The sequence below is a fragment of the Rhinolophus ferrumequinum genome, chromosome 21 (genome assembly GCF_004115265.2).
Source record: "Rhinolophus ferrumequinum isolate MPI-CBG mRhiFer1 chromosome 21, mRhiFer1_v1.p, whole genome shotgun sequence".
NCBI classification, from domain to species: domain Eukaryota; kingdom Metazoa; phylum Chordata; class Mammalia; order Chiroptera; family Rhinolophidae; genus Rhinolophus; species Rhinolophus ferrumequinum.
The window spans coordinates 51,124,536-51,134,630 of NC_046304.1; the positions used below are offsets into that span (position 1 = coordinate 51,124,536).

Here is a 10,095-nt window from a genome sequence, read left to right on the forward strand (position 1 = left end):
ATTCCAATTTTTGGCACTGCCACTTACTAATCTTATAAAGGTACACAAGTGATAAACTTCTTTTCACCTTAATGTTCTCATCTGTATAATAGGGGTGATAATAGCACTACTTGTCTCATCAGGTGTTTGGGAGAATTAAATGAAATACAACAGTGCCTGGCATACAGTTCTCTCAATAAAGCTTAACCATTATTATAATATTTCAACCCACCCCCACTCCTGTCTGGACTAAAATTCTAGATTGGCAGAACTATTATGGTCTGCTTTATATTGCCATTTTAAAATATAAAAAGTAATTATACTAATTCAGTGCCTAAGGTCAGAAGGTAGTAACTGGCAGATCCAAATTGGAACCCAGATTTCCTAAACCCACATGCAGGGGCTTTTCTAGTTGCTGTGTCCGCCAGGGGATGGAGGTGTGCAAATAGGCTAAAGGGGCAGGGCAATGCAGGTCCTAAATCTTTGATGTCAAAAATCCAAGTGAGTTTTGCATTCTATTTCAGCTTCTGCCTGTGCTTGTTATAAAAAGAATGCCCTTTCCTCCCTAATAGTTGGGTAAAATTGACGCTCCAGGAAGATGTGCCATGTTTATTCTGCAGCTTCTTGTAATAATGGCTAATAATAGCCTCCGTTTATTGAGCTGCAACTTAATGCCAGCTACCACACTAAGTGCTTTACATAGATTACCTGCCTGCGAGGGAGGAAGTATGAGCCGTCCCTTCCGTGAAGCATCATGCCACACTGTGCTGTCCCCCACCCCAACAGGAACCTGCTAGGCTGTAGGTAAGAGTCCTTGATTTCAAATGCCAATCTCTCCTCTACTAAACACCTTTTGAGCACATATGTGGGTTATGTCACATTTATGTGTGTAACCCTGGTACCTAGTTCAGTGTCTGCCACAGTGTTGGTGCTCAATAATGTACCATATTGGTGGTGTCAAAGGCCTGAGATTCCTGTTCCCCCATTTGGTCAATTTCTTATCCCCTCCCCCATACACCACGGAGCTGCCCATGCTATTTCTAAGCCCTTTCTGTTGCCCCGAGTTTGAGCTTCATCTGAGCCCTTTCGGAGAGAGAGGCTCAGTACCTCACTCCCCGCCTCATGGTGTCCTTCAGTGGCCTCCTTCAGACCTGAGATACTCCGGGCATGGTTTGAGCCTTGACTTCCAGACCCCAAGCCCCCAGCCGCAGTCTCTGCACACCCAGGCTGGAGAGTAGAGCCCAGATGGGAGCATCTGCTTAGTTTTTGTTTTCGTAATTGTTGGATGAAAAGAAAAAAAAACACACTACTTCATTCCCCAATAGAGAAAAACCCTTCCTTTCATGGCCCCAACACCCAGCCATTCTTGGGGACCAGAGATACTCCTCAGGAGAATTTGCTTATTTACAAACATGCCTGCCAGAAACTGAGGCAGCCTGGCCACTCCCCTTGTTAAGGAAGTGGTGGGGTGCGGGAGGCAGCAGAGCTGGCAGCAAAGTGAACTGATCTCAGAGAAGCAGGCCCTGTCTCGTCCCTATCTTAATCAGCCACTGAGCCACCTCTCCAGACCCACAAAGTGTGCACACTGCCCCCTAGGGGAGCCCCAGCCTGCTTGGCCTCTCCAGGCCTCCCTGTATGAACAAATCCCTATGGGCCCAGAGAACTCCTCCCACCCTGGAGCTGGTGTTTGGGGGTTCTAGGGTGCCTTCAGCTCTTGGGGGCTTTGGCTGCCAAGGAGGGGTGGGAGGGGCGCTACTCTAGGGAGCCCTCCCACACCCTCAGTGTCTGGCTGGGGAAATGCCTCTGCCTGAGGTTCCAGCTGTGGGTTGCTCAAGCTGTGGGCTTTTGGAGATAAAGGGGCAATCCTTGCTCCTGGAGCCTCACCCCTCCTTGCCTCGATGCCCTAGGACTTGCCCAAGGTGACCTTGCATTACAGCCAGGGTCAGGACAGGCCAGCCCGTGGCCATTCTCACTCCTGACTCTGAGGAATGGTTGCAATCCACTAGGGAAAACACTTTGTGCCGGGGGCAACAGTAAAAAGTTGAGCAATAAGTGATAAGCAATAAGGTCGGCTTAATATCTCAGTATGCTTCAGCGGCTCTCATGGTCCACCAGAGAGTGACACACGTGGCCCTTCATGAATTGATTCCCTCTACCCATCTTCCACCGCAACACACATGCCCCATACTCTGGCCTCAGCTGCTTACTTAAGGATCCCAACTCTTTGGTGCCTTTGTGCCTTTTCACTTATTTGCCATCTCTGCCTGGAACTTTTTATTCCTCTGCTGCTTCAACACCTGCTTTCCCCTAAAGATCTCCTGTTCCCCTTACAAGAGCTGGCGTGGGCCTTCTTAGCTATCAAGTCTTCCAAGTGCCCCACTTCCCCCTTTTACCTGGTAATACCTGTATGGTCGTGTCTCTTACTCTCTATACAACCATTTTTGTACTCCTGTCTGTCCCATGGGACCATGAACTTTGAGGACAGGGATGTGTCTTCTTCATCTTTGTATCTCAGCAGCCAGCACAGGTCTGACTCACAGTAGGTGCTCAAGAGATTCTTGTTGAATGATTGAGCAAAACAAGCTCAACTCTCCCAGTGGCCCTCAATGCATCAAGTGTCTGGGACACCTCCATCTTTCCTCAAGTCCCCAGCTCTCCAATTTTTTAGATATGGAAACACACCCTATATGTGCACACTCACCTCACACATCCACTCACACTCATCACACACACATACACCCCCCCACACACATACACACACTGTTGTTCTCTCCTTAGTCTTCAGCCCCTAACTATATGTGCCTCTTGAGCACTGAAATGTGGCTGGTCTGAATTGACACGTGCTATAAGTATAAAATACACCCTGAATTTTGAAGACTCTGTGCAAAAACAAGAAAAAAAAAGAAATATCTCATTAATAATTTTATATTGATTACTCGTTGAAATGGCAATATTATATATGTATCTATTAGGTTAAATAAAACATATTACTAAAGTCAAGTTCACCTGTTTCTTTCAGCTTTTTTTGATGTGGCTACTAGAAAATTGAAAAATCCCACACGGGCTCTCATGATCTTTCTTTCTACTGGACAGAAGGCTCCAGTTGCTCAGGGAACCATAGGTCCCTTCTTTCTCCAGGAGGTGGCGATCCCTCCTTGCCTTTGACACCTCCGTTCCAGAAAGGTCTGGAAGGTTCCCGGAAAATGCCTGTGTACTATGGCAGATACTGAACCCCAAATAAGGAAAGGCCCCACTCAGCCCTGCAGCAAACCGGCCTATCTGTACAAAGGAGGCTCCAAAAAAAACCCACAGGAAGTCAAGAAGCTAAGAGCTATCCTCAACAGAAGAGTTGTTTGGTTGCTAGACTCCTACTCTGTGGGTGGCACAATGCCACACTTTCAATGTGGGCTCTGTTTTCCAGGGGTTTACAAGCCTTTTGGGGAGATGGGCATGCAGTGGATGCTGAGGTGCCTGGCCCAAGGCCACCTTCGGGTCTGAGGGTCTCCTTCTCCCAGCTGATGGGCGTTGGCTGCCACGGCTCACAGCTGCGTCCCTCTGCAAGGATTGCCCTTGGCTGAAAGAAGATGCCTCACCCCTCCACTGACTGTTTGCAAGGGGAAACAAAGCCTGGCCCTCTTACCTCCATTCAGGACACCTGGGAAGGGTCACCCCAGCTTTATAGCTCCTCCGGGGATCAGCTGAAGCCTCCGCTACCACCTCCTCCTCACAGTTAAACTGCTGACCGTGCTGCCTCACAGGTGTTGTCCTGAGAACACTCCCAATCAACGTCTCCAAGCAGATCTCAGCGTCTTAAAGTTTATTTCTTGGGGAATCTGATTTGTAACAGTTGGTGCCAGGTGTGGTCTTAGGGAACAGATTCCAAACGCGATTCTGGGGCTGGATCACCTGCCTGCTAACAAGGGCCCCCATCACTGCGGGCAGGTGGAATCTTCTGGCCCCTGGCAGGCTGTAGTGGTGCAATTGTTAAAACGTGCATAGGCAGTGAACTGGCATGGAATACCACTGGGACAGGGAGTGGTGGTGAAAAGTCTCAGGTACCCGAGAGGCTGGGGGAGCAGTCGTAAGGACTGTGGAAGCCCATGGCCTTTCTCGGGGGCAGTCACATTGGAGAAAGACAGTGAAAGGCTCTGGGTGATGAGTCACCACTCCAAGGCTCAGTATAAAAGCCAGAGGATCTCCTTGGCAGCCATGCAAAGAAACTGAACACAGGGAAAACGAGACGATCAGGTTCCAGAATTAATAAGAGTAGCAGGGCCCCAGAGGCTGACCTCTTGACCTTAGTGAGTCGGCTGTGCCAAGGAGGATCCTGATTGGGGAGAGTGGGATTCTGAGACATCTGAGACTATCCGGGTCGCTGCCCTCAAAAGTCTCGAAGGGCCAGGTTCTCCCTGAGCCTTCTGGACCCTCACAGGTCTGGCCCCTCTGGCTTCTTAGAGGTTAGTGCTCTGCCTTTGCTCGGAGAAGGAGCTGCAGGTTTTCGCCAATGGTGCCGCCAGGAGCTGGGTGTGTATGGGACTGGAATTGGAGGATGCTGGAGCAAGAGGCGCAGAACATGAAGCTGGATGGGCAGAGTGTGTTGCGATGGGAGCACTTTTCCACGGTACACGATTTATCACCCTGGCAAGGCCCCAGGAAGTTGGTGCTAACACACTGCTCGGGTGGCTCTCCGCAGGCAGCCTGGAAAAAGTGACCCAGAGCACTCATCCCCGAGCTGGCAGGACGGCTGATGGCTCGTAGCTGCGTTCTCCTGCAGGAATTACCTTCAGCTGAAGGAAGCTGGCTCGACCAAAGTCAAGGCAGGGCAACAGGGCCTGTTGTTCAGATGAATTCGATTACAGCCCTGGTGGGAGGACGCCGCAGTGTCGGGAGGTGGCTGGCTGGTCTGAAATGCCTCAGCGGATTATCACTAGACAAAGCTGGGACCAGGGACAAATGCTGCTGCTCCTGATGTCGACATTTTGATGTTTCTCTTCATTTCACTGCAGAGGGTATCCTTTATCTTTGTCCCGTCACCCTCTCTCAGTCGTGGTGTATTGTTATTTTCTTCCAGTTGACCAAGAGAGAGGCCCCACAATCACCCTCCGCTCCCCTCTGCTGTCTCTGCAGTTTAGCCATGTTTAATACACGGTCTCATCTTGTTTTCTGGGGTTCCATGTGTCTAGAGGTGTTTTCCAGAAAGAATAGAACTATGTAATGGTCAATCAAAAGAGAGGTTCAACAGCCTGCCCTTCTCAGGCAGTTGTGATGAGCCACCAGGGGGTGCAGTGAGCCACAGGGTCTCAGGATGGAGGAGGCCTTCTCTGGGACCTTGAGGTTAGAGGTGCCCCGCCCAGGTCCTGAACATGTTCCCCCTCCAGGCCCAAAGGCCAAGCCTGGTGAGGTCTGCTGGTCAGTTCTGAGAGGTCTTTTGTGGGTCCCCAGAAGGGGAAAGATGGGAACTGCCTGGTGGTAGTTGGGGTCAGAGACATGGTGAGCTCTGGGGATTGCTAGTCTTCAGACAATAAAGGGACCCTGGAAAAAGTGGATAAAAGTGTGGGTGTGTGGGGGCATCTGGGCTGGTCTGGGGTCATCTCAGTGTCAGGGCCATGTGGGCCCAGCAGCCCCCGGCAGGGCTGGCAATCCCTCTTGGATCACATGTAAGAACAGGCGCTTCTTCTGAGATGTGTGAATTGAGGATCAGCATTGCTGTCCGGGTGTAAAAGCCAGGCCCTGATGGGGCAGGGGGTGCATGTGGCAGAAGGACAGAGGTGAGTGCTGGCAAGGGAAGAGCTAAGGGTTGCAGGAGGGGTGTGAGCTGAAGGGAAGAAACAGAGGCCAGGGCAGTCTTTGGGACTGAGAGAGGGGCCTGGGTGGGGGCGAGGTGGAAGAGCATGAGGCAGTTTGCTGGGGCTCAGGATTCTGGAGGAAAAACTCACCCCAGGTGCCCACAAGGCCCTGGGGGCAGCCCTGGGAATGGGGTGGAGCCAAGGTTATTAGTAGTCAAGGGACTTTGGAGGCTAGGGGGCATTTTAGATGAGAGTGACTAAGTAAACTTCCAGTAGAACATACAGACACAAAAGAGCACGGAGTAGGCAGCCTGATCAATTTTCGTCTCCTCCATGTAACCAGCGTTCAATTTATGTTACATTTCCAGCACCCGAAGCCCCCTTGGGCAGCCACTGTCCTGATTCTAACACGCAGATTAGCATGGAAGCCTTGGAGCCACACGGTACTGCTCGTGTCCTGGCTCCTTTCACTGCGGCGTTGGTGGGAGTCGTCCTTGGGGTGCTGTGTGTGGGAGCAGTTTGTTCACTCTCATCGCTGGGTGAGCTCCCATTTTGGGTATATTCCATAGTCCCCTCTATGGTGGATGATCATTTGGGGTGTTTCCAGTTTGGGAACATTCTTGCTTCTTTAGTGGGATTGTGGGTCCCACGGTGTGTATGTGTCCAGCTTTTGTGGTCTTCCCAAGTGTTGGCTCAAGTCTTCCAAAGTGGTGGCAGCACCCCCTTGGGGTTAAGTAACTCAGGGAGATGAAAGGCGTGGGAAACAAGGTGGGCTACCAGGGTGGCCGGAGGGCGTGAATCTCTGAGGACCTCTTGCTGGTTTGAGTTGGGCTTCGTGACAGATGGACAAGCGATGATAGAAGATGTCATGGAGAGTGAGGAGCAGGAGGATTTGACTCCGACCTCTGGATTTGGGAATGCTCCAGAAAAAGGTATGTTTGGGGAGCCAGACTTTGGTTACATATGTGATGGAGGAAGTAATTTACAAGGGAAGGTCGGACATGGCAAGCCATTCAGTGGCTTGCCACTGTCTACACAGCAAGCCTCTCCTGCCCCTCCAAGCTTATCAATTCCACCTGCAGGTCCAGGAGCCAGATTTAGGCATTTCTATCCTTTGCTTTGGTAGACTCTGACTTGGGGACACTGTGTGATGACCAGCAGGAGAACTGTGAAGATGTGAACTGGCCATTTGGGAAATCACTGGGTGGGAACAGTGTGCACTGGGGAGGTGGACCTGGACCTGCCTCACTGACTTGATGTGAGGCTCTGAGCAAGTTATTTAACCTCTCTGAGCCCTAGTTTTCTTCTGTACAAAATGGGGTGAATACTCACTGGGCCAGGCTGCCGTGTGGGTTAGGAGACTGTTACCTGCGGCTCAACACCTAGCAAGAGCTATAAACAGTAGCACCCTTGGGCTGCCAGAGCTGGAAGCACCCTCAGGGGAGCTTGCCCAGCTCCAGGGGACAGAGGGTGAATGCCTGTCCCAGTTGGGCCAGAGCGGGGATTAGCCCCATGCTTTCCCCCAAGCCCTGGAGCCTCGTCAGCCCCTGTAATCCTCTTTGCATCCAGTGTGCCACAGCACACAGGGACAGACAAAGCCCTGCTGGTTTCATCCTGTCTGGTGTGATGTGGAGGCAGGGTGAGGGGCGGGGAGGGGTGGATTAGACACCTCTGAGAACAGCAGTGCACCCCAGCATCTCAGACTTTCCTGGTTCCTGGTTCCTGCGCCTGTGGATGGCTCCCACGGTAATTGGCTCTGTGGTGGGAATGTGGGGGCCCTTGCCCATAATCCTGGTAAGTGGGATCCCCTCCCCACCCTCCCAGCCTTCAGGAACAGGAGTACCTGCTTGGGGGAGAAAAGGTGGAGGAAGAAGGGTACCTTTGGAAGCCATGGGGCTTTTTAAGGGGGGATGGCCTCCTTTGAGAACTGCAAATCTGTAGGATGTCATGGGAGAAATAAAAAATGCCAAAGAACACGGCTGACGAGCCGGGTGGAGCAGGGGGCTCTTGTGTGTCCTCCATGCCGGCTCCTCCCCATGCTCTCCAGACTCTTCCCCACACCCCTATATGCCCCCAGCTTCCTCACCCCACCCTGTGTGTGCATGGCCTGGTCTGGGTAAATGTGGAGCTCCCTAAGGACCCACTTTGATTAAGGGGCTTTTTCTCAAGGTGAGGGCTGAGGCTGCCTGAAAAGCTCCCAGTGACACCATCTTGCATCCGAAGGACCAGAAAGTCCCCCTCTGGGCAGGTGAGACAAACCCCTCACCCACCCCGCAGTTACATAAGAAATGATCATTGGGGGCTCGTGCTCCCTCCTCCCTTGGGCAGCGCTGTTGGGGTACCTCAGATCCACCCCTCCCACCCTCTCCTGGGGCTCCGATGCCCGGGAGGGCAGTGAGGTAGAATTGGGAGGTTTGGAGGGCTGCTCCGCGGGTCCTTCTGGCTGAGTAGGAAACGTGGGAAGGGAGCACCAATGTGGACAGTTCTCAAACCTGCCCATCTGCTTTGAGGCTGGCCCTATCCCAGGTCCAGCTACAAAAGAGGCAAGACACACCCTCACTCTGGCCTGCCCTTCTTGGGGAAGACCAGACCCCTGACCCTCACACCTCTCCAACAGGTGCTGGGGGGCTCTCCACTGTCGCGGAGTCCAGGGCACCCAAAGCCGGGGCCAGCGGGCCGTGCGTGGGCTCTCTTCCGGAGGCCTTCCACCGGGCCTTCTCTCCGTGGGGCCTTCCCAAGCCGGGGCACCCAGACGTGGCGCTGGCAGCTGGGATGTCCACACAGAGCGTTCACTACCTGAGGCCCGTGGCCCTGCGCCTGCCGCCTGGGATCCTAGAGACCCCAAGCTGCCAGCGGCGCCACACACTCCCCGCCAGCGAGTTTCGCTGCCTTACCCAACAGGATGCTGCCAGCGTGTTTGAGATTGAGCGCGAAGGTGAGCAGCCGCACCGGAACGGGGTCCGGATGCCACGGTACTCTGCCACTTACCCTGTGAGGACAAGCCCCTTGCGTCTCGGGTCCTTGTGGGCCGGGAACCTGGAGTATCAGGCCGTGTGTGGTTCTGTGTATGCGTGGGTGTTTAGGAAAGTGGGGGGAACAACAGCCCTGAACCCCCTGCTTTCTGGTAGGGGAGGGTTGGGGAATGGGAGACCCAACCCTGTCATCTGAGCAGATGCTTGGTGGGCAGTGGGTGTCTGGCATGGTTACCAGAATCACCCACCTGTGTCTCCTGCCGCAGCCTTCATCTCTGTCTCGGGCATGTGCCCCCTGCATCTGGACGAGATCCGGAACTTCCTGACCCTGTGTCCAGAGCTGTCCCTGGGCTGGTTCCAGGAGGGCCGCCTTGTAGCCTTCATCATCGGTTCACTTTGGGACGAGGAGAGACTCACTCAGGTGAGGGCAGGGCAGGCTGCAATGCCCAGCCCCCAGAAGGCCTCTGGCAGAGAGCCCACTGCCCGCTGGCCCCTGGCCGCTCTCACACAGCCAGCCAGACAAGGGGAGAGGCGCCGGAGGCTGGGATCTCTTCCTCTAGACCCGGGGAGACGAGCGTAGTCTGTGGGTCCTCTTCCAGGGCAAGAGAGCCCAGCCCTTTGGGGGTCTCAAAAGCCTTCATGAAGGGTCTGCCATGAGGCTGGGGTCTAACTCCCAATTTGGGGCCCTCCTTAGGTGGGAGGGGAACCCTGATTGGAGGCACTCAGGGGACACTTGGCCCAGGGTGGGGGTGGTGTGGCGCACAGGTATCCGCAGAGGTGACACCTGTCTCCCACTTGCCTCCAGGAGTCACTGACATTGCACAGGCCCGGGGGCCACATGGCCCACCTGCACGTGCTCGCTGTGCACCGCACCTTCCGGCAGCAGGGCAGGGGTTCCAGCCTGCTGTGGCGTTACCTGTACCACCTGGGTGGCCAGCCAGCTGTGCACCGGGCTGTGCTCATGTGTGAGGACGCTCTGGTGCCCTTCTACGAGAGGTTCGGCTTCCACCGGGTGGGCCCATGCTCTGTTACTGTGGGCCCACTGGCCTTCACGGAGCTGCAGTGCTCCCTGCGGGGCCACGCTTCCATGAGCAGGAACAGCTGCTGAGCTGGCCGGCCACAGCAGTGCAGGTGTGGCTCCCACCCAGCCCTGGGGTCTCCTGGTTGGTCTAAGCTGAGTGTGAATGGAGGATTCCCAAGCAGTGATGGTGAGGGCAGGGGTGAAATAAAGAGGATTCTTCTCCCAACTGGAACACAAGCAGTATGTCCTCCAGTCTGTCCCCAAGGGGCCCTCTGGACCTCCCGTACTCCAAACTGTGCCTGAGATGAGGTTGGCAACTAGGGAGGTGCCCTGCAGC

At 54.0% G+C, this 10,095-nt stretch overlaps 1 protein-coding gene across 3 annotated transcripts; it reads left to right on the top strand.

The window, feature by feature from the left end:
• The first annotated feature begins 3,867 nt into the window (after positions 1-3,867).
• On the top strand, positions 3,868-9,936 carry AANAT (aralkylamine N-acetyltransferase). 3 transcript variants are annotated; one of them, XM_033089747.1, is made up of 6 exons: positions 3,868-4,503; positions 4,673-4,988; positions 7,935-8,013; positions 8,383-8,700; positions 9,004-9,158; positions 9,543-9,936. In XM_033089747.1, the coding sequence occupies exons 4-6, from the start codon at positions 8,538-8,540 to the stop codon at positions 9,843-9,845; spliced, it is 621 nt and encodes a 206-aa protein (XP_032945638.1). In that variant the 5' UTR covers positions 3,868-4,503; positions 4,673-4,988; positions 7,935-8,013; positions 8,383-8,537; the 3' UTR covers positions 9,846-9,936. The 3 variants fall into 3 exon arrangements, with proteins under 3 accessions (XP_032945638.1, XP_032945640.1, XP_032945639.1); XM_033089749.1 differs by having other exon boundaries at positions 3,868-4,436; XM_033089748.1 differs by lacking the exons at positions 3,868-4,503; positions 4,673-4,988 and adding an exon at positions 5,876-6,697.
• The last annotated feature ends 159 nt before the right edge of the window (positions 9,937-10,095 follow it).

Excerpts from the sequence above, each read along its gene's own strand:
- AANAT (XM_033089747.1), top strand. The coding sequence starts at position 8,538 with ATGTCCACACAGAGCGTTCACTACCTGAGGCCCGTGGCCCTGCGCCTG. Across the intron at positions 8,701-9,003 it reads GTTTGAGATTGAGCGCGAAG|CCTTCATCTCTGTCTCGGGC; the intron begins GTGAGCAGCCGC and ends CTCCTGCCGCAG. Across the intron at positions 9,159-9,542 it reads ACGAGGAGAGACTCACTCAG|GAGTCACTGACATTGCACAG; the intron begins GTGAGGGCAGGG and ends ACTTGCCTCCAG.